The 25,010-nt window shown below is 42.2% G+C and overlaps 1 protein-coding gene across 1 annotated transcript in view; it reads right to left on the reverse strand.

The window, feature by feature from the left end:
- LOC126278123 (partitioning defective protein 6) overlaps window positions 1–25,010 on the reverse strand; it is a 132,690-nt gene that overhangs the window by 104,054 nt on the left and 3,626 nt on the right. The window contains exon 2 of the mRNA XM_049978008.1: window positions 14,094–14,319. Within this exon, the coding sequence (XP_049833965.1) occupies window positions 14,094–14,319 (226 nt within the window). The remainder of the gene's footprint in view (window positions 1–14,093; window positions 14,320–25,010) is intronic.

The following is a 25,010-nucleotide window of genomic DNA, read 5'->3' on the forward strand; positions in this document are numbered from 1 at the left end:
GTAAAAATCGTAGAGGGAGACCAAGAAATGAATACACTAAGCAGATTCAGAAGGATGTAGGTTGCACTAGGTACTGGGAGATGATGAAGCTTGCACAGGATAGAGTAGCATGGAGAGCTGCATCAAACCAGTCTCAGGACTGAAGACCCCAACAACAACAGTAGTGTTGTTGGCCGCCCTCGTAGCTGAGCATTCTGCGTGTCTGACTGCCATGCAGAGGACCTAGGTTCGACTCCCCATAGTTACGGAGATTTATTCTTGTCCGCCTCCGTAGCGTAGCGGTACCGTTACCGCCTATCACAAAGGGGGCCGGATTCGATTCCCAGCAGGGGACTGGGTTTTGTGTATCCATCATCATTTTCATCGTCACTGACTCGCAGGTCGCTGACGTGGCGTCACCAAAAAAGGACTTGCAATACGGCAGCCGAACTCTCCCGAATGGGGCCTCCCGGCCAACAATGCCATACGATCATTTCATTTTCATTTTTCATCGCTGAAAGGAGTGGATCGGCGTGCACTCAACAACGTGAAGGTAACTGAGGAGCTACTTGAATGAGAAGTAAACTCGTAACGGCTGGGATGGTTTTAAGTTGACTACTAGCCCTCCATACAGCACCGATTAGGCAAAGCTGACGCGGCAGCCGGACAGCATCGCGCGTGTTTCAGGATCTGACGGGTGAGTTTTTATTTTATTTTTCTTTTCGCCGCTGAAGATGATCTGTCCCGACCTCGATCTGGCTTCTTCTCGCCGTGGTCTTTCGTCGGAGACTGATTTGATGCAGCCCTCCACGCTTGTCGATCCTATGCAAACATTTCTGAATATAATAATTACTGCAAACTAAATCCTCTTGAACCTGCTTACTGTGTACAACTTTTACGGCCCCCAACCATACTTTCCACCATTATCAAACTGACTATTCCTCCATGCCTTAGGATGTGTCCTACTAATCGAGCCCTTCTTTTAGTCCATTTATGCCATTAATTTATTTTTCCCCGAGTCGATTCAGTATCTGTTAATCTATAACTCTACCTATCCGTCTTATCTCCAATGTTCTTCTATAGTACGGCATTTCAAAAGCTCATGTTCTCTTCTTCGAAGTGGCTTTTTTGTGAATACAAACTCTCAAGACGCATTTATGTGACCACCCGTCGAAAGCCTGAATAACCACTTTTTACAATAAGGGCAGATACGATGAGCGTCAATGAGGTCCTGGAAGGACCGTCAGGGATGTGGAGCCAAGCCGGCTCTAGTGGGTTGGCTAGTTTTTTAGTTTGAGGATCCCTGACGGGAAGTGCCCGATCGAGGTTGTGTTTAAATCCAGGGAGTTTTGTGGCCAGTGAAGTACGGTAAACTTTTGTTTTGCTGGTAGATGCTGTCGTGCTGAGCTAAAGCAAACTGTATGTAGGGGTGGATAGATGCATACTTGTGTTGAACCACTGTGGCTTCCAGAATGACGAGATCACCCAGGGATTGCGACGAAAACATTTCCCAGACCATAACGCTGCCTACTGGTTGCAGGGTGTTTGTTTACAGACGTTTCACGCAGTGTACGCGAACGAGCATCATCTGCCCGATGAAGCATAAAACGTGGACAGTCTGAAAATGCCACCTGTCGCTAATCAGTAGACGTCCATTTGCGGTACTGGCGTGCAAATTCCTGTCTTCCGCACCACCGAACAGTCGTTAGCATGGGTGCATGAACCACGCACATGCTGTGGAGGCCCATACGCAGCAACGTTTGTTGAAAGGTCGTTGAGGAGACATTGTTGGTAGCCCCTTGCTTCATCTCGGCGAGCAGTTACTCAAGAATTGCACGTCTGTTCGCCCATATACATCTCCACAGCCGTCACCACACCTGTCTTGGCGCCGGTTTTGAATAACGCCATTTTGCCGTGCACTGGATACTTTAATCACGGGGAGACGCGAACAATTTACAACTTAGCTATTTCAGGAATGCTTCCATCCTTGAGCCGAAAGCCAAAGATCACGCCCTTTTGGACGTCAGATAAATCGCATCGATTCCGTTTACAACTGCAGTGTTGTCCGCTTTATTCACCCTCCACTGCTAATGCTGTCACCTGCCTTTTGTAAGTGGTCATTGCAAGTTGACGTCGAACATACACGATGGTCACATAAATGTGACTGGACCGTGTATAACTGTTAGTGAAGCTTTTATCGATTTCTAAATCACGAATGCGTTCTAGGATTATCGTGTAAGTCCTAGTTGCAAAACACTTAAACGAATTACTTACACAAATGAAGAAACCGATAGAAGTCGGCATCGGGGAAGACAGTTTGGGTCCTGTAGGAAGAAGGAAAGAAGATTAAAATTTAACGTCCCTTTGACGGCGAGATCGTTATAGACGGAGCAGAAACTCGGGTTACAAAAGGAGAGGGAAGAAAATCTGTCGTGCCCTTTCTCATAGGAAACGTCCCGATATTTGCCTAGAGCGATTGTGGGATATCACGGAAAACCAACATCTGGATAACCGGACGTGGATGTGAACCGACATCCTCGCGAATGCGAGCCCATTGTGCTAGCCACTTTGCCACCTCGCTCGGTTTGGGTTCCGGTGAAAGATAGGAAGATGTGAGGCAAGGCTGGCCCTACGACTTATCTTAGAAGTAGGCTGAAGAAAGGCACACCTATGTCTACAGCCTTTGTAGATTTAGAAAAGGCTTTTAATAATGTTGGCTGGAGACAAACGCTTTGAAATTCCAATGTAGCAGGGGTAAAATAAACGAAATGAAAGCTTAAATACAACACGCACAGAAACCAGTTATAAGTGAGCGATCATGAAATTTCCGTGCGAAGGCTGTACAATCCTGAATCGGTGTGCCAATGACGTAAAATCACCATGGGCATTGAGGAAATCTTCGCACAGATACACAAGGTTGAAAATACCCACTTAGTAAGACACCGTGTCCTGCTGCGTGAAGAAGTCTGTAACACGTAGTGGGTGTTGATCCTTACGTATGATTCGAGAAATTCTAATACTTCATAAAAGACGTAATTTCCAGTTTACAAATATAACACAGGCAGCAGTCAATGTGCCAGTGAAGACAGAGTACTAACAGATTGGCAGCGGAACACCACTGTACCAATCTTCAAACAGGAAGGAAGGCCTGCTGAGTGTTGTAACTGCCGCTCGATCAGTTTACTGAGAAAAGCGATGGACACCTTTGAACGCGAGATAGGTGAAATCACCAGGAACCAAACCATATTTGTGAAAAATTGTGGCACAACTGACGCAATTTATGCTCCATGGCTGCTAGTTGAAAAATACTGCGAAAGGGGCAAGACACTGCACCTTACATTCCCAAACCGCGAAAAGGCTTTCGACCGGGTACCGTACGACCTAACCTGGTCAGCGCTTCGAGAATTTGGCAGTCCAGAGTACCATGTTAACTGGATACGGCTTCTGTATGTTGAACAAGACAAGCCATGTCCAAGGGGCTGCAGGAGCATCCAAAGGCTTTCACGTCAAAGTAGGAATCCACCAAAGCTCGGCCTCGTCACCACTGCTGTTCCGTCTTTGGATGGACGCTGTCACACCAGAGCTGCACATGCCGCTACCACGGACACTTCTCGATGCTGGTGATGTTGACTGCGGAGAATAAGTTTGATCTCCAGCGTCAAACACAAGAGTGGAAAGACTGAAATGCGCGATATGGCCAGCGACTCGACGAAAAGAAACTGAGTACATGACATCAGATCCACGAGACGCTGGGGTCATCAACATTGACGGAGAAAATCTACCGAGAGCATCAAAATTCAAGTATATCGCTTCTACAATCTCTAGCGATGGCCAGCTTACAGACGAAGTCAAAGCAAGGGCACAGGCACCTTGGATGAAGTGGCGAATGACAACAGGAGTCACCTACGATAGTTGGTTTTATGAATTATCTGAACCCAGAAACTACCACACTGATTGTTGGCCAGCCACAAACGAGTCAACTAGGGGCCACGGATGCTAAGATGCTTAGATGGACAGGTGACATCATTCGACTGATACACGTTTGAGTGACACTATCAGTAAACGAAGAAAATGCCAGATAGCCGCCGGTGATGGTTAGGATATGTGCTGCTCGCAGAGGGCGATACTACTTCAAGGTTATCATACACAGTGGCTGTCATGGGAGAGACATGTGACGAACAGGACAGTGACGGGCTGACACGCTGCTAAATGACCTTCATCCACACAAGGCCCACGAGCGAACAAAATGGGACAGTGAATCCACTGGCCAGAATCTGCTACCAGGCACGCTAAAGAGAAAGAAGCAGTCAATGTGTAAAGCTGGACATGCTTCCTCCACTCCCAGCAGCCCTATCTAAAACCAATCAAGAAAATGTGCATGGAATGTCCCTCACAGCAACTAGGCCTAAATGAACATGAATTACCACATAGCAAACTGCAGGTTACCGGTGAATACCTATTAGTAAACGACAGTCTAAGTCATGGACGTGAAATAGATTGTCATCTCTGTATTTGCTGTCTACATATTGTCCCGTATTTTGTCGACTAATACGCGAACGTTGATAGCACACACAAGGGCGTTCAAATAGGCGTGTGGTTGGTTTAGCAGTTAAAAGGGAGTTATCAGCTTTCGGTGACAACCTGTGTACCGTTCGCGTAATTATTCAAGAATATCCACTGCCTGACACAAAAAGTGACGCGCCCAGAAGGGGAGGAGGAAACGTAATGGAACCTTACGGGTTGAGGGTGTGTGATGTTATATGACAGATTATAATATCGAGCCAAATTTATAAAGAACTTGGCAGTATGAGCCCACTTATCAGTATGACGTTGCATCCACTGTGGCCTGGATGCACGCACTGCTTCGGTTGGGAAGGGTGCCAAAGCCGTTTATCCTCTCCCTTGGAAGCTCTCACAACTGGTGCAACTGGGCCCTGATATGCTGGATACTGGCAATGGGGGGGATTTAATGACCGAGCTGCTCCCGCCCATGTTCTATTGCGGACCGGCCTGGGTAGCTTGCTTACCACCAGAGTGTCCCAAAATCAAGCAGACAACTTGTTGTGGTTGGCAGGAGAGCCAACACCGTATTACAAAAGGAGGCCGAAATGCACGCGTCTCAGCTCACGCACGCTGGCGTGAGGTCTGGAACATGACAAGGAAATGAAAATTGAGAAAAACGGACGTAGCTAGTGGAATACTTAACTTTAATCCATTAATGACGAACGTCGCTCTTGACATTACATGATTCACAGTATCAATCGTAACTGATAATGGCGCCTTGCTAGGTCGTAGCAAATAACGTAGCTGAAGGCTATGCTAACTATCGTCTCGGCAAATGAGAGCGCAGAAGTCAGTGAACCCTCGCTAGCAAAGTCGTCTATAAAACTCGGGCGAGTGCTTGGAAGTCTCTCTAGACCTGCCGTGTGGCGACGCTCGGTCTGCAATCACTGATAGTGGCGACACGCGGGTCCGACGTATACTACGGAGCGCGGCCGATTTAAAGGCTACCACCTAGCAAGTGTGGTGTCTGGCGGTGACACCACACAATTTATTGAGACACTTACCATGTGTGAACGAGCTGAAAAATGGCACCACGATATTGTCATATGGGAAGTAACACATTAGGCAGTATGTCCTTGACAGACTGTTGTCAAGAGATCTCTCAATCACTGCCAGTCGGCAGCCGTGAACTATAGTCACGCCCGCTGGTCACACCATGACACGAGTAACGCCCCTGTGGCTCTCTGAAACATTGGAAGACTAAGACCAGTACCAAGGTCACTGCCATACCAGCCAGCGATGGTCATTCGGAGTAGTGCAGAAATGCGATTCATCACTGAACACAACGCGACGACATTCATCAGCACTCTACTATAGTTCAATTCTTTTATCTTGGCGGTTCGCGCATGCCCTCCCAGACGTGGGAGATTGCTTCATTGCCAATTGTAGGCACCAAAGAAGCAGCGCCATAGTATAGTTCGCAAGCTTACGTTTAGGGGGGGAGCGCGCAGTTTATGAAGTAAAGCCAGCACGGCCGCATTAACCATTTCGCTGCTACAGTGACGTGCTCCTCACATCCCGCGCTGTGCGCGATTTAGTCATCATTGCACTGCTCGCCTGTGCAGACACATGGTGTTTCGAGTGCTTTGACACACTTTATCATTCGATTTCACAAAAACTATTTGGCCCAATAAATTGATTTTTACACGTAATCTTGACTGATACCTTCCCTCCATAAATGACTTAATTTTGTTTCATATTCAACACAGTTATTGTGCGGCATTAGATGTAGTAAACCATTGCACGAAATTTTGAAGAGTTTGCACAGGTAAAAGTCGATAGCGTATACTTTCCGTATGGTCGATTTTAGTTGCCACTAGAAATGTCAAAAAATTACATTCAAACGAATAAAATTCATGAAGTAAAACACTTCAATATTGTTTTAAAATAAAGAAAATATGAAGCACCGAAGAAGTTTTGAACTCAGAACCTTTCATTTAGCAACCAAACAGTTCAACCATTACACTAACGCAACTTGTCATTCAATGGACCTTCCGAAGGACTATAAACTAGCACGCAAAATACAGCTTATTGCTTGTTTGGTTTAATTAATTAATAGAATATGAAGGAATTGGTATAAAGAATGCTCTTTCCAAACTTTCTATAAAAGAAAGTTTGCTATCAAGACATTACTTTTTTCAATTACTTTATTTATGACCGAACGCTTCTAAAACTGAAGAAACTCGTCGGTGCTCTGCACTGCAGTAGAGCTCTGGCAACGTCGTTCTCTTTTCATTGGTTAACTGTGTTTTGTGACGTCAGATGCGCACAATGAACCTAAACTCAGCCGTCGTCGTAAATGACGCGCACTTTAGTCTCCGAATAATGGTGCAGGCGGTCCATTGCTTGTTCTCGGATGGCAGGAGTGTATCTGAAGGGGTTACGATGTGCCTGGTGCACTCTAGGGAGATTCTAGATGACAAGTATGCCTGCTCTTACGTTCCCATGCAGATCAATACTGGGCCACTATCACGTCTGAATGCCCCACAAAATCTGGATACTGCAACGATTCGATCAGCCTGTCATATGGTAACCCAAAATGAGGCCACTTTCAAACCCTGTCAAGTACTGATACCACTGTCTCACAGGAGTACATGGCATCTCCGTGTTACTCACAGTGATACTAAACATCTTATGCTGTTCGCGACCCTCATATACGCTGCCAGCCCTGGTACCAAATTAACCACTAGCAACACTACTGTAATCTGGCTGCAGCTATATCTGTTACGGGGAAATGAGCTCTAATCATTTACATACTCGCCGATGGTGTGTACATCTCCGAAGGTACACTGAGGTGGCAGAAGTCAAGTGACACCGATATGCACATATACAGGTGGAGATGGGCGTACACAAAGTGTAAAATGGCAGTACATTGGCGGAGCTGTCATTCATACTCAGGCGATTGATATGAAAAAGTTTTCGGCGTGATTATGGGCGCACGACATGAATTGACAGACTCTGAACGTGGAATGGTAGTAGGAGCTACGCGCATGGGGCATTCAGTTTTAGAAATCATTAGGGAATTCAATTTTCCGAGATGCACAGTGTCAACACTGTGCCGAGAACACCAAATTTTAGGCAGTACTTCTCACCATCAACACACTGTCGACGACCTTCACTTCATGACCGAGAGCAGTGGCGTTTACGTATAGTTGTCAGTGTTAACAGACAAAGAAAACTTAGTGAAATAACTACAGAAATCAATGTGGGACGTGTGAAGAACGTATCCGTTAGGACAGTGGGGCGAAATTTGGCATAAATGGGTTATGGCGGGCGACGACCGACGCGAGTACCTATGCTAACAGCAGACGTCGCCTGCGGCGCCTCTGCTGGGTTCGTGACCACATCGGTTGGGCCCTAGACGTCTGGAAACCGTGGCCAGGTCAGATGAGTCTCGATTTCAGCTGGTAAGAGCTGATGGTAGGATTCGAATGTGGCGCAGGCCGCATGAAGCCACGGACTCAAGTCGTCAATAAGGCACTGCACAAACTGGTGGTGGCTCCATAATGGTGTAGGCCGTGTTTACGGGGAATGGACTGGGTCCTCTGGATGTTTGAGCGAATGATAGAATTTCATGGATGATAATACACCATGTCATCGGTCCACAACTGTTCGTAACTGGTTAAAAAAAAAAACATTATTCACAATTCCAGCAAATGCTTTGTCCATCCATATCGCCCGACATGAATCCCATCGAACATATTGATGGTACATAATCGAGAGGTGAGTACGTGCACAAAATCCTGCATCTGCTACACTTTCACAATTATAGACAGCTAAAGAGGCGCCATGGCTCGATATTTCTGCAGGGGATTTCCAACGACTTGTCGAGCCCATTACACGTCGAGTTGCTGCGCTAAGACGGGCAAAAGGCTGTCCGACACCATATTAGGAGGCATCCCATGACTTGTCACCTCAGTGTACAGTGACATCCAAGAGTGTCTTCCGAGTGATTCACTCTAAGGTATTGTATCAAAAATAAGGCAGGGATTCTTGACGAACTATCAAGTAACGTACTAACGTGGATCACTTTGCACTATGAACCAATTGCGTAAGGGGAAAATTTAAGGTCTTAGCCGAGACGTTTCACACTATCAAAACAGTATAGCCACTTGTTAAAAAATACAAATGTATGTGGGCATTAAGTTCATAGTTCGGGTCAAAATCAGTATCGCGAATATTAATAATATAAATATTAGCAACTTTTGAAGAAAAAGTTTGGAGGGAACACAAAATAGTAGTTGTCTTCCAGTTTCTAAAAATTTCACTAGAATATTATTCACAGACATGTTATAATTACAAACAGCCTCATAATTATGATTCTTAAGATAAATTTTAATGCCGAAGAATTTGTTAACTGTTCACTATCTACACGATGGCGAATTCGTACGTCGAATCAGTGTGGATCTCCAGCAGTTAACTACCGGTACTGTACAGCTTTCACTGGAACTTTTAATACAAATTTCGACTGTGGGTAATACATATCTTTATAAATGGCCTGCTGTGTGTATCTTGCTTAACAATTAGTTTGTTGCTTTATTCTTAATTGTTGCTGTTGCATAGGGCGCTAAACAATGATGCGTCACAAGTGATGTCGTTGCAATTGGTCACTCGCCTCGACGCCGACACAGACGAGTGATTTTCCAAGCAATTTAGACAAATACAATATTACGAACGCCACCGTGTGGGGAAGCCTGCTATGGAAAGTGAACTGATTTGTTTAGCAGCAATGGCAGTTGGGTTTGCATCCACACGAATACTTCCAACAAGTAAGTTAAAAAAAGGAAACGGGAATTTTAATTTGTTAAACTTGTTTTAAAAATGCTTTTCTTGGGAACTATAGGTTACTTTACGGAATATATCACTTTTCACTGGCGCTAAGTGGGTTGTGTACATCTTTCCAGTGTCCTAATAAAATTAGTTTTTCATTTATTAGTCCTCAATTCCTTCTTCATTCACTAATCTTGTAGCGTAACAGCAAGCATTTACACAATATGTTTGTGGTCTCGATGTGTCTATAAAACTGTTGTCAATAACAGCACTACTGATACCATAACCCTTGTTATAAAATGTATTTAGGGGGAGATTATATGAAATTAAAGGGGATTTGAGTATAGCGGTATAATTGATTTGTACTAAACATTTAGACCAAAAGTCCTCATAAGAATACGGTTCGTCACTCTGTTTAGACGTTAAAAACTGTAATCACTGCAGTTGTTTCGTGAATACCTCAAAATCACCATAGGTGCCCAGTGTATAGTAACTATTGCCATGAACTTTCGATGAATTTGTACTTCTACAATACACATATAAACAATATTCTATCAGTGCACAAATGGTGCGAGTCAATTTATTGTATTATTTCCTAATATAATGGCAATTCCAGTGAATTCACTTCTCAGTGTGATTCGTGTGGCCCCTGAATATTTATGAATTCTGACGTAAACTACTTAATGTGGGCTAGGCGAAACGACACTACAAAGAAAACAATCACGCTTGGTAATTAGGCAAACTTGCAAACACATTGCCACGCATCGCACACATGTGCAATATCCGGACAGATTGCACGACATGGCGACAGATAATTCAGATCCGTCGCTCTTTGGTGGGCCCGTTAGTAGTCGAGGAAAAGGGACAGAGTTTTGTAATAGATGCCTGTACAGTTCCATTTTCAGTATTCACTTTAACAGTCCAAGCGAAGTGAGGTGGAGGCAGAGACTGGCTATAATTAACACGGCTTGTAAGGTGAAAACAATAATTTGCGGACATAAGAACGAGTTTTAGTACTTTCCGGAAGGTAAGTTCGACTTTTCAATATAATCGTCCTGTACTATTCTGAGAAACTTTACCTGAATGATTTCTGAGCGCTTTATTGGCTTGTTTGATGAACGCTATTGTGTGCTGCTGCTCAATGATTTTTCTGACGTTTGTTAAAGGTGAATCCATTCCAATGGCGGGGGCATCTTTGACACTCCCAGCCACTTGTGCTGGTGAAATGCCAGAAAACTCATTAAACAAACGTTGTACGAGAAAGCCAGGAGGCAATATACCAACAAGTGACCACAAAAACATTTTATATGAAGTCTCCACTCCACTAACGACCCCTCTTTTACTTTAACCTGTGCACCTGATAAGCTCACAGAATTGGTGCACAAATGAAGCACAACTCTGCTTTGTTTATGCTACTCTAATAACTCCCAATTCAAAAGCAGGTCATAACAAAAAAAATCAGTGTTTCCGTCCACTGTCCAATGAATTCCAGTTCTTTCTTCCCATTCAGTTTACAGAGTTCTAAAACCTGATGGAACAATATTATACATAGCAACTCGCCTTGAATCCTACAGTGACATTTTTTTGTGTGAAATTTATCTGGTTATCAAATTACTGCTGCACTAGAAGTATAAACTTTTCAAAACTTCATTTGGCTTCACCTTTTTATCTTTTACAAAAGACATGTCTTCCTGAGTCATCACTTCCACTGACTGACTACTGTTTTACTTTCACTGACTGAGCATTGTTTCATCTACAACTAACACTTTCTTAGATGAAAAGTCCAGACCTTCTCTTAAAGGTAGCCTAGTATGTTATGGTGAAGCTTGACCGCAGTCATGATTTCACTGTCGATTGATTTCGCAATAACCAACATCAAGCACAGTTGTGTACATATAAAGTTTCCCATAGTCCTCTGGTCTCTCTACAATGTGAGCAACAGTTTTTTTCATCCCTTAAAGAAATGGATTTTTTAAATGTAACCATTAACTTTTGGCACCTAACTTATCAACTGCTAACATCACTATGACTGATTTTGCTTGTTATAACATTATATTGCTTTGATATCTGTATCCATTTGCATTTAACAATGGCACTATGCAATACAGTAAAACCTTGGTGGCAGGTGACCAAATAGAACACAGTTATATTGCTGAAAACATTTCACTGGTACACATCATTCTGTTTGCCAAATGTCATCTAAATGTACAAACATACTCCGCAAACCACTATACGGGGCATAGTGGAGGGTACCTGGTACCACTACTAGTCATTTCCTTTCCTATTCCACTTGCAAACAGAGTAGAGAGAAATCGAGTCTCTGTGTGCCTCTATATGAGTCTTAATTTCTCTTATTTTAATGGTCCTAGTGTGAAAGGTTTATTGGCACGAAGAATCGTTCTGCAGTTAGCTTCAAACACCAGTTCTCTAAATTTTTTCAATAGTGCTCCACAAAAAGAACATTGCCTTCCGTCCTATGATTGCCATTTGAATTCAGGCAGCATGTATCTTAATACTAGTTTGTGATCGATCCTACCAGTAACAAATTTAACTGCTCCCATCTGAATTGCTTTATGTTATCGTTTAAAAGCGAACTGGTGGGAATCCCAAACACTTTTAGCAGTACTCAAAAATGGGACGCACGAGCTAGTGTTCTGTAAGCGGTCTTGGTTTTTAGGTCACCTACACTTTCGTAAACTTCTCCCAAGAAACTAAAGTCAACCATTTGCTTTTCCTACTACCACCCTTACGTGTTCATTCTACTTCATCTCTCTTTCTCACTTTATGCCTAGATATTTAATCGACATGACTTTGTCAAGCAGTACAGTCCCAGACCAGTCACTTCATTCAGCCAACAGCCTTGTCAAAGAGAGCATAGGAGTCGACAGAGGTTCACACTCGGGCCCTTGGAGTGGGAAACAGCTCTTAATGGAAAGAATCAACAATGATCAATGGCATGAGGAAGCAGAAGGCAATGTAAACCACTGCATTCAATAAATGTAATGTGTATCCACAGGTCATTTGGTCTTTAATTGAAAAAGTGTCATGATGATCTCTCCATTATACACATAGCAAGTAATAGAGGATGCAAGTTGCAAGTGCTACTCTGAGATGAAGAGGTTGGCACAGGAGAGGAATTTGTGGCGAGCCACATCAAATCATTCAGAAGAATGATGACCCAGACCAGTGAGTTGGAACAAAGATGATTAAAGAAAAGAGGCGGCCAATGAATGCTAAGTATACTGAACAGAAACACTTCTCATGAAAACAAAGTTATGAAGACACTCACTCCACTCACTCACTCACAAATAGCAAAACGATGAATAACGCGCTTCTGCCGACGACACTGAGAAAAGATTACATATAATCCTGAGAACAATGGAAGGTAAAGGAAGTTCAATGACATGGCAAGGCCAGTGGGAAATCCAAGCCCCCCCCCCAGACAAGTTCTCACTATTCACAGCAGATTTCACACAAGATGCCCAACTTTCCTTCTCTCGCGTATGTGAAGTGCAAATGAATATTATAGCCAGAACAGGCCATAGTTGCAGAAATTTAGAAAATTAACACTGTGATGTGTCTACTAATCACAACTGTAGAACAAGCTCAGAGTCATTGTGAATTAAATTATAGGTATTTGTGTATGAAAAGACTACTTACTTACTTACTTATTTACATTACTTTGAATTACATATATGTACTAGCAACTTTTATTTTATTTATTTTTATTTTTTTATATTAAAAAAGAAGACAATTTTACTACTGTACTTTTCATTTCCCCAGCACAGTACAGAAACTTGGGCACCTTTCTACACAAAATTTTAGTGCCACGGATTTTCAGTTGCCCAAATATTAAACAAAATTTTTGTTTTTATGCCAATGCCTGTTATATTCACACATTTCACAGCATTGGTGGGGGAAAAAAAAAATTTGAAAAATATCCATTTGAAAAATACGAGGATTCATATGATAAGCAGATTAAATTTACTGTCAGTAGATTAGCAAACGTGACACCTCGTTCCATCACACTAACACATCACTGAAAGTATAACTGGCTGTTAGGTCTCATGAACTACTTGCAATAGAATTGCTGAAGGTTTTAGATGATCAATCATCTTACAGTAACATTGACTCAGCTATAATGCCTGTTTAAAAAAATATATAAATAATCAATGTGCAGGAAACCTCCATCCATTTCTATATTAACCTTCTGCTTAATAAGTAAAGCAGAGAAGTCTTCTCTGGCAAACACTTTGCAATTTTTTTCACCTTTTAAAAGCATTGGCAAATCTGAAAATCACACTATATGCTATAAAAAAACATCAACCCTGAAACCTAAATGCTTATTTTTTATAGTCTAGCATAGATTGGTCGAACCCACCTATACCAAATGACAGCTTTGGATGGCAATAAGAGATGGTTGTGGCTGTAAGATCCTCATTTTGCAGCTAGCCCATCCACAGGGGCTTGGGACCAGTGGTAGTACAGGGATGGGCTTGGACAGAGTGGTGGGTGAGCAAACCACTGCTTTCACAACGAGGACAAGAATTCTGGGTAAGGATACAGGTGATAGGTGAAGTGGTGGCAAAGAACCATGTAGTACTTTAGTTTCATTATTATTATTATTGAATAAAGAGGCAATAACTTGTGTAAACTAGCATGTATCTGTCAGAGTAACCTGGTGAAATCTAATTTGCCTAAAAAACCCAATGATGTTATCCTTTGCATTTAGGAGAAATCTGTGATTAATTTATAGTTATCAAGCAGGTTATTTTACTTACCTTTTCGTTGCACTATTAGCCGCAGAAGAGGCCGTGCATTCAGTAAAGCACGTCCCAGATTATCATCATTGTTGATGGGAAGTAGGTCTCCATCACGTGGATCAGTGTATGAAAGCAGAAATGGGACGTCTGACAAATGATGTAGTCGTTCCACTAGCTGCCGAAAGTCGTCATACCGACGCATCTCATCCCGGTTAACTGAGAAACGGCGGAACTCAGCATCAAACTGTCAATCAAAAATATTTTCTATGATGGAAACGATCACCACCTCTAATTTGACAACATTGGCAAATTAAATAGGAAGCAAAACTAGGAGGGACTTATATTTCCTTAATAATCAGTAAGTGTGAAATAACCATATTTCACAAAAGTTTTCGTACATCCTGTAACTTGCTGATGTAGAACCTGAGTAGGCTGGTGGTGAAAAAATAATATCTGATTAATCTTGGGGTCTCTGAAACTAACTCCAAAGGAGCAAAAGTTGGGTGACTGATCAACACAGACATAGTGTTGAACACTAATTTCATTTTATTATGATCATAGCAAAGAAGGTGTGCATCAGAATCTATCCTGTTTCAAATCTTTTCACATAGTAAATACAAATGTTTATTATGATACTTGCCAATAGGTAACTGGGTGGAAGTTTATACTGTCTTGCACAGAAGAGCAACTTCCATACGAAGTCAATAGGCCAGGAATATAAAATAGGATGGGAAGCTGTGCAAGTTAGTGAGTTGTGAAAGAATTCAGTCTTTTCTTGAAACTTAGTAGGACTAACTACCAAACAAGCTTTTTGTACCACAAAAAGCTACAAATTAGCATTGAACAACAGAAAGTCCAGGTTGGAATGCCAACAATTATGGAAAGGATAGATTGCTACTCCCTGTAAAGACGCTTCGAGCTGCAGTTGACACAGTGAAAAGACTATTACACATTCCCCCCCCCCCCCCCCCCCCCCCACACACACACACACACAACTGTTATCCTCAACAAGGTCAGAACAAATTGATGTCCCCTCTCCCTCACTTTACACTGCTGTGTATGGTTCTATTTGGATGAGGTATTCCCTTGTTCTGAGAACAGCCTCACCTACTCGGGATGTAAGGGTACAAAAAGTTTAAATGAGAATTTGAACCAAGCAGCAACTTTGTATTTTTTTCACACAGAGAGCTTTGCAAGAGTGCCATAGCAAGTGATGGAAAACATCCTAAATTGTATTACGATTTTTGGCTATATTACAATTGCAGCTTAAGATATGATACTGTGAGAAGAAACTGACAGATTGTTAGGCCAAGCTGAAACAAGACTTCTGGAACAAATGGCATTCCTTCAGAATTATTGAGGTTCTTGGAAAAGCCATCATGACAAAACTATTCTATCTCATATGCAAGACCCATAAAAGACAAATGAAATACTCTCAGACATCTAGAAGAACATAATTACAATCCCATAGAATATTACTGACCCATTAGTTTTATAAGGCATGGTTGCACAATATTGACAAATTATTTTGAAAAAACTGGTAATAACCGACCCACGGGAAGGCCAGTTTGGGTTCCGAAGGAAAGTAGAAACACACAAGGCAATACTGACACGTCTTATCTTAAGAGAGAGGTTGAAGAAAGGCTAATCTACATTTATAGGATTTGCTTATTTAGAGATATGGTTTTGACAGTGTGGACGGGACTTCACTCTTTGAAAGTTTGAAGGTAGTAGGGATAAATACAGAATCAAAAGGTTATTTACAACTTATACAAAAACCAGCCTGCATTAAGAAGAGTTGAAGGGCATGAAAGAGAAGCAGTTCCAGTAGCTGAGAAGAGAGTTTGACAGGGTATATAGCCTATTCCTGATGTTATTCAATCTTTACATTGAGCAAGCTGTGAGGAAAACCAAGGAGGAATTTGGAAAGGGAATCAAAGCACAGGGAGAAGAAATTAAAACATTGCAGTTTGCCTATGACATTGTAATTCTGTCAGAGATAGTGAAGGACTTGGGAGATCAGTTGAATGGATTGTATATAATCTTGAAAATATGCTATACAATGAACATCAACAAATGTAAATAACATGAGGTTGAGAGAATTAGATTATTAAATCCAGACTGCTAATAAGAAGATAGGAATTTATGAAAAATAGATATTTGTTAACATGAAATACTTCAGTATATCTTTTCTATTGGTATTTGTCTAAAGTGCACCACTAAACAGTTAAGACAAGAAGCTAATAAGAATCTTTTGAAATATAGTTCTACAGGATGATGATGCTGGAGGTTACATAATAGTGAGGACCCATTGAATAAAATTGGGGGAAAGTATGGTACAACTTTAACTAAAAGAAAGGACTAATTGACAGGATATGTTCTGCAGCATCAAGGAATCATGAATTTGGTATTAAGAGTGAAGTATAAGAGGTGGGAGAGGGGGAGGAGAGGAGAACTGACAAGCTGCATGTTGGTTTCTGTCTCGGGTTCTTTTGCCGATGTCTGTCTGATGATTTTTATGGCATTTCACCAGCATGAGTGGGTGGCATTGTCAAAGATTCACACTCCATTACTGGTAGTGGACTGGAGTTGAGCTTGTGGCCGCAGATTACGTGTACCTGGCGCACCAACATCCAAGAGCTTTTCCATGGTCATCTCCAGTGCGGTTCTCCTCTTGCTACCTGCAATGGGGATGCAATACGGGAATCCAGGATTGGTTCACCTTGGCGCTTTCTTCTTTCCAGTTGAAGCCATTGTCATGTCTTTGTATTTTTATAGTTTCTCTGAACGAACGGTTGTGTCAGCTTGTCTACAGTGAGAACTTCCGTGTTCGCAAATTTTATTATGTGATCAGCCTCACTCAGTGCTTGTGCACTGCCATGATGGATTTCTCCACCTGCCACAAGCTACAATGCCACTTATGTTCTGTGATCCTGGTGTTAATTGATCATCCTGTCATTCCAACATAAACTTCTCTGCACACGCATAGTATGCAGTTTATTCCTGACATTGCAAGTGGACCCCTTTCCTCTGTTTCCGATCTGAGGGACTTTATGATCTTCTTTGTTAGTTTATAAATAGTCCATACACCATGTTTCCACAATATACGGCTGATCACTCCAAGTGTCGCATCTCTCATCTGAAGTGCCGCGGCTCACATATTCGTCTCACTCGCATTACAAGCAAGACGAGTATGTGAGCTGCGGCACCTCAGATATGAGACGCAACACCTGGAAAGTGTTCTAAGGAACAATGGGTACTCCATCAGTTATACAAAGAAGTGTAACAGAGTCAAACACTTGGCAAAGCAACACATCAAAAAAGGCCTTTCTGCCATACACTCCCAGAGTGATGGAAAGAATCGTCCGTATATCGTGCAAACACAGTATACAGACTATTTATAAACTAACAAAGGAGATCAATGAGTGTCTCAGATCAGCAAAGGAGTAAAGGGGGTCCATTTACAATGTTGGGAATATACTACAAACCATGCACATGCAGAAAAATTTATACTGGAATTACTGAATGATCACTCAACACCAGGACTAAAGAACATAAGCGGCATTGCAGTTTGGGGCAGGTGTAGAAATTGGCCGTGTCAGAGAATGCGTTGTGTGAAGCTGGGCACATAGTAAAATTCACTAGTATGGAAATTCTGGCTGTAGAGAAGAGCTGTCAGCTGCTTGTTCAGAGAAGCTGTAGAAATATACAAACATGTGAACAGCTTCACCAAGAAAGAAAAAAGCTACAACGTGAACATATCATTGATTCACATGCTGCAGCGAAGGACTGTTGCACATAGCAAGAGGAGAACCGCACCAGAAATGACCATGGAGAAGCCCTTAGACGTTAGCATGCAAATACATCCTGCGGCCATGAGCTCGACTCCATTCCACCACCAGCAATAGAGGGTATATCTTTGAGTATTTCAGCCAGTTGTACTGGCAAAACATCAGAAAAATCATCAAACCAGGGTCGGCTGAAGAACCCGAGACAGAGATCAATAGGAATTCAAAGGAAGGTCAGCTTTGGCCGTCATATTGATGTTTTATTGATAGCAGAATCGATTTTTGATCACATAGTGATCATCTTCAGTGCTGGAAGCTGTGGTGTACAAATTAAACTCATACACTGGTACCAAGTTATCAATAACCAAAACTTTTGGTTATTGATAACTTGATACCAGTGTCTGAGTTTAATTTGTACACCACAGCTTCCAGCACTATAGATGAACACTATGTGATCGAAAATCGATTCTGCTTCAATAAAATGTCAATATTACAGCCAATGGTGACCTTCCTTTTAATTTAACATATGTGGTCGTTGTGCACACAGCACTCCATGGAGTCGCCAATAATCAATAGGAAGTTTTCAACAAATGGCCATGAAAGCCTGCTATGAGAGGAGAATTGTTGAGGGAGATCTAAACGTTACTACAATAAGTTCGCACAAGATAGGTTAAGTGTCAGACTAGTCTTTGGGCTGAAGACAATGACAACAACACTACACGTAACCTAAATCTACATTACTAAGCTATAAAATTAATACTGGGTAACAAAAATTTTATCATGCAGTGTTGTTAATCAATGTTAATGAGATTAAATATTTGATATATTTAATAACATATATCATGACAACTGTCTTCATATGAATAATTTTATATTATTATTTGTGAGCATTACATCTTTTGCACACACACAAGAGACATCCAACAATATGCAGATGCAACTCTGTGTGCAGTAACAGGACATTCTCTCTCTCTCTCTCTCTCTCTCTCTCTCTCTCTCTCTCTCTCTCTCTCTCTCTCTCTTGCTAAGTGTTGTGTTAAAGGCATACCTAATGAATCAATATTTTCCTTCAGCACTGCATTCAAGTCAGTTATTTTCAATTATATCTATTTTTGCAATAATTTGTTCACCACTGACCACACAGTAATCATCTTTATAAAATAATTTATTTTTGTGACCGAAACATAATTGAATCCTTTCCTTTCTGTCCCTCAAAAATTACATTTGACACCAGGAAGAGGGGGGGGGGGGGGGTGTAATTACTCCCAGATAGGGAACCACTGATCTGCAACATGACTTTCATGGTCTCACTGTTTGTTTCAACACACGTGCCATCTGGATTCTCCTCCCTAACACCAGTTTATCAAAACTATGCGGGTGACAACTGGCATTGTGTGTGCTTGGTTGTCGCCACCCACCTTGCCTAAATTTATGTTAATTTCTTTGGTCTCAGCATTTCTTTTCAGTAACTATATTTTTCTTTGCTCTCTTTTAGTTTTTTATACATTTTATTTTCTGACCCATCTATCTCCGCCAACCCCAACCCACCACCTGTCTACCATGTATAATGCACTTAGCTTTTCACTCCTATTAACTTTTGCACAATGTTTTGTCAGTCATCTCCGTCTTGTTTATTATCCTACCTTTTAACTTCAGGCTCTCATGTTTTAAATTTTGTCTGCTGCAGTGCCCAACAATCAGTCTTTCCTTCTTACCCCCTCCAGAAAGTCTCCCCTGATGAAGGGTTCTGGGCAACTTTCCCCAATTCCTAATTTTCACAGGTCCTTTTCCTTCTTCCCTTTACCGTTTCCTTCTACCCTTTTGCTGGAAGAGGGAGCTACTTTAGTGTGTGCGTGTTTCTTCCCCTCTTGCTACCACTTGGTGAATAGATTTTTACCCATCCAGTCGTATTCCCTACTATTGTGTTATTCAGCTCACAGTATGCAGAGTCTGCTTCCTTAATTCTATTAGCACCTCTTGTTTTATTCTCTCATTCACTACCTAATTTGGTGCCAAGACTTTCAAAATTATCTACTTTTTTTTCCAATGGGCTTTCCATTACAGAGTATACTGAGGTGTTCTTCCTGTCTCTTCTGTTTCTAAACCCACATTAGTTTGCTTTTATCTGCCATTTCCTCCCTCTTCAGTTCTTCATGCCATTCCATTACGGCCTGCTGAAGTCCTTCTGGTGTGTCAGTCGCCACTACTGTGTGTACTGCACAGAATGATTTTTGCAGATGGACTGTCGTCGTCTCCTCATTCCAATCTTTGGTCTATGGGTTTGCAACTTGCATGTTTTTGTTACATCATCTAGAAAGAGGTAAAACCATAATGGGCTGAGGTTTATCACCTCGCTTGATTTCTTTCTCCATGAAGATTTGTCCTGATTCTTCACCAAGAATGTGAACCAATCCCACTTATTGTTCATATGCACTCTTCATGGCACTCATCAACTTCACTGGTACCCTTTTGCTACCAGTGTTGCCTACGCATACTTCCTTGGCACAGAGTCAGATGCAGCTTTAAGATGGAGAAATGCGAAGTAAAGATCAGAGTTCCTGGCTACGCTCTTCTCCACATTTGTTTCTTATTGTGTAGGTGTGATCCTGTCTGCCACCCTGACCTGAAAGTGGCCTGCTCCTTCACCATATCCTCTTCCTCTACCCTTCTCAGCAGCCTCACCAACATACAAGTACAAACTTCAAAGTCTATGCTGACAGAAATTCAACATGGAAGATAACCTTACATCTGCAGAAAGACTTAATATTCCCAAAAAGCTGATCCTGAGCCTATAATCCAGCCTGCCGACAAAGGCTTCACGACAGTGTTTTTCAACTGCAGGGATTACCTGACAGAAGCACTCTGCCAGCTATCAGGTTCGTCCACCTACATACCCTGCCACTACCTCATTCCAGGTATCCAGCAGGATCGTCAGTCTCTCCTCATATCTTAGGTGAATCCCATAACACCCACCATGAGTCCATCTTTCTCCTCATCCCACCACTCTCTGCATTCCAGCTTCTATATGCTTCCTACAGTCCATAAATCCAACCACTCAGAATGCCTCTTAGTGGTTGGATAATGTGCTCCCACTGGGAGAAGCTAAACACCCTCAACGTGTTACCCATAACCTACCCTCCTATATGAATCCAATCATTTCCCCCCCACTGTCTCTCCATAGTTCCTGTCCTTTTACCACACAGTACTCTCCTTATGACAATTAACGCCACTTAATTCTATACATCGTCCCTAGCACCTATGGCCTTGTTGCTGTTGAATGCGACTTTTCCCAAGGCCTTACTGACTACAAATCTACACCTACCTCCCTCATCACCACGACCACTATACTCTCACTTATAATTCCTCCACCTTTAAAGGCATCACATACAAACAAATGTGTGGTACAGCAACAGGCACTCACATAGCACCATCTCATTCCAAGCTATTCATAGGCCACCTACAGAGAATCCTTCCTAAATACCCAGAATCCCAAAACCTTCACCTGTTTCTGAGTCTTTGATGACATTTTCATGATCCGAACAGAGGGTGAAGACACCCTATCCATATTCCTCCTGAATCTCAACAAATTCTACCTCATTTATTTCACTGGGGCCTCCCCGTGATTAGCAGCCCCTCTCCAAATACACCATGGATCTCACTGAGCCCTACATGGACTGAAGTTACTTTCCCAACCTCGTACAGAAAATAGTCTCCCACACCTTGTTCTTCAGTCATCTACCACTTCCCAAAGTCCCACCATCTGGTCACAAAGGAGTACTCCTCTTGTGGCTCAGTACCACCCAGGGCTGGAGCAGCTGAATCACTTTCTCTGCCAGGATTTTGACTATCACTTGTTGTACCCTGAATCCAATATCATTTCCATTCCTCCCACAGTGGTATTCCACTGTCAACCGAACCTACACAATATCCTCATCCATCCCTACTCAACCCCTGCTCCCAACCCCTTGCCTCATGGCTCATATCCCTCCAGGATGCAAGACATGTCCAATATATCCAACCACCACCACCACCACACCTGCTCAAACTCAGTCACAGGCACCACCTATCACATCAAACTCAGGACTACCTGTAAAAGTAGTCACATGATCCACAAATGAAGCTGCAACCACTGTGCTGCTTTCTACATGGCCATGCCAACCAACTAGCTGTCTGTCCTTGTGAATGTCCATCAACAAACTGTGGCCAAAAGATGGCTGGACCACCCAGTTGCCGACCCTGCAGCCCGACACAGTGTGGTTCACTTCAGTGACTGCTTTAAAGCCTGTGCCACCAGGATTCTGCCTACCAATACAACCCTTTCTGAATTGTGCCGATGGGAACTCTCTCTGCAATATATCCTACTTTCCCATAACAGCCCCTGGCCTCAACCTTCACTAGTTCCTGTCCTGCACTCGCCTATCCCCCTCTGTGCTCTCATTCCAGCCTACACAGCCTTCTAATTCACTGATACACCCCACTAGTCTTTTACCCTCCTCTTCATTTTCTCCCCCCCCCCCCCCCCCCTGCTCACCACCCACTCAAACCTCCCAACTGCACTTAGCAACCCTACTTTGTCCTCATCACATCCCTTGCGTGCTCCCACAAGCACATCACAATCTCCCCCAGCCATATCCTGCTACCACTCGCCCTCCCTGCCCCAGCCTCCTCCTTAGCCCCACCAGCTGTGGATTCTCTCTCCCATCAGGCACAGTTGCTGGCAGTCTGGCCTCAGTAGCCAGAGACAGTGCTCATGAGTGTGAGTTGTGTGAGTAAATGCGTGCATGGGTTTCCTATTTTAGAAGGCTTTTTGACTGAAAGCTCAGGTGCACTGCAGTCTTACAGTTGTTTGATTTAGTCTTATAGTTTTGCTTGTCTGCAACTCAACACCACCTCTTTGTGCCTGAGTAAATGTGTGCATGTGATTCCTATTTTAGAAGACTATTTGACTGAAAGCTCAGGTGCACTGCAGTCTTACAGTTGTTTGATTTAGTCTTATAGTTTTGCTTGTCTGCAACTCAACACCACCTCTTTGTGCCTGAGTAAATGTGTGCATGTGATTCCTATTTTAGAAGACTATTTGACTGAAAGCTCAGGTGCATTGCAGTCTTACAGTTGTTTGATTTAGTCTTATATTTGTGCTTGTATTTGTGCTTGTCTGCAGCTCACCACCACCGCTATATAGTGAATAGCAATCCATCTTTTTCATAATATTGTAATTATTCCATCCTGGATTTTCTACTGCTGGATACTTCCACTTCCATATACAAATTAACAACCATTATCCTTGAACTGATATGTTCCCATTCACTCACTTTCATTTCAACATGCTCAGTAGTAATTATGCCCATTCCCTCCCTCATCTGCTTCACTACCCATTCCAGCTGCAGAATGCCTTAAAGTGTACCACTCTTGCAGTCTTCACATTACACAGACTTTCCCCCTCACCTCACTTAGTCCAAGAACATCTAGTTTACAATCGTCCTTCATTTCCTGTGTCAGATCTTTCTCTACTGACAATCATCTTAATTTTTCACTTTCCAAATTTCAGCTACTGTTTCCAAGCCTGTCATCATCACAACAGATCTGTCCAGTCCGAGGTTGTGATTACTTCTCTGAATCATATTGCCTCCAGAAGGGTGACTAGTCAAATGTTGAGTAGTTTGTTGTGTCACCTCCCCTGTAACCCAGGTAGTCGGGCTTTGGGCAAGGCATTTTCCCCTTACCTGTTTAGGGATGGTTCTCTTGCCAATTCTAATTGCAGCAGTTTCCCCACATTCTGATTTTTTTGTTTTGTTTTGAATTTTCAGAATTTAACTGATGCAATAAGTATACTTCCATATCAATATATCATAAAAAGTGTGTGACAGGCACTCATTAGTAACTCCAACTCCATCTGTTTCCACATGAGATGGCACATATTTGCTATTCTCTTGCAGACATGCTATGTTTCTCCCAGTTCATTTTCAGTCAGAGTGAAAGCCTAAAGTACAAAGATGAAGAGAAATGGTAGCAAGGCCTGAATCCTGCAGCACTCTAGTTCAAATTTCTTTCAACAAAGAGCACTCGTTTTTAACTGAGGCAAACTGTCTCCTGTTGCTTAAACAGAACTCCATTACAGCTAAAGATGGGTTGAGTATGCCATTGGATTCCAGTTTGGCAACACGGGTGTTAAAGGGTATACACTCAAAGGCTTTGCCGAGATCACAAAGTGCAGCGTGTATTAGATCCTTATTTCCAAATGCAGTTAACACATAGTCAACAACTTCAGTGACAGCATTAGTAGTATTTTTACCACGTTGGATTCCAAACAGTTTGTTGAAGCAGAGAGCATGCTTTTTGAAATAGTAATTTAGCTGGTTGTACATTAGAAACTCTTAATACTTTAGAGAAAACAGGGACAGCAGAAACAGGTCGGTAGTTCTAGGACAGATTCTTATCTAGTTGTTATAATTTTAGCAGCTTTGAGTGCATTTGGGAAAACTCTGCAGAGTACAAACATGTATTAAAAATGAAAGAGAGGTTGATAGGTAGTTTTTTTAAAAATTTAATAACATAATTTGTGAACCAACAGTGTCCATATTTCTGAACTTAACCCTGACACAGCTTTTTTATACACATTGCTGTCACATGAATGTAGACCACCACCAATGTTCGACATCAGCATGCAGTAACTACTCACAAGACAGCAGATGGCAGTACTAACAGTGGAGGGTATATAAAGCATGCCACGTAGTTACAGAAAACAGTGCAGTCTTTGTTGTAATGCAGAAACAAGACTGATTTATCTGATGTCCATTCATTAGTGTTTGCCATTTCTGTTGTTTTAGTTTGTAGTGTATTCTTCATACATAGCTCAAATATTTCAGAAAATTTATTTACATCTCCAGCTGGAGATCTATATATGCTAACAGTTTTGGTATTCTCAGCATTCAGCCTTAAACAGCTAAATTCTCCATCTATTCCAATAAAAACAACATCTCTCTTAGAAAACTTTACAATATTTCTTGCCTACCATTTACTTTATTATGAAAATGATAGACTGCTGCTCACCGTAAAGATGGAACTTTTAGTTGCAGACAGTAACATCTTTTTCACTGTGCCTGGCTGCAACTCAATGTGTCATCTTTACTGTATGTAGTAATCTATC

The sequence above is a fragment of the Schistocerca gregaria genome, chromosome 6 (assembly GCF_023897955.1).
Source record: "Schistocerca gregaria isolate iqSchGreg1 chromosome 6, iqSchGreg1.2, whole genome shotgun sequence".
Taxonomy (NCBI): Eukaryota; Metazoa; Arthropoda; class Insecta; order Orthoptera; family Acrididae; genus Schistocerca; species Schistocerca gregaria.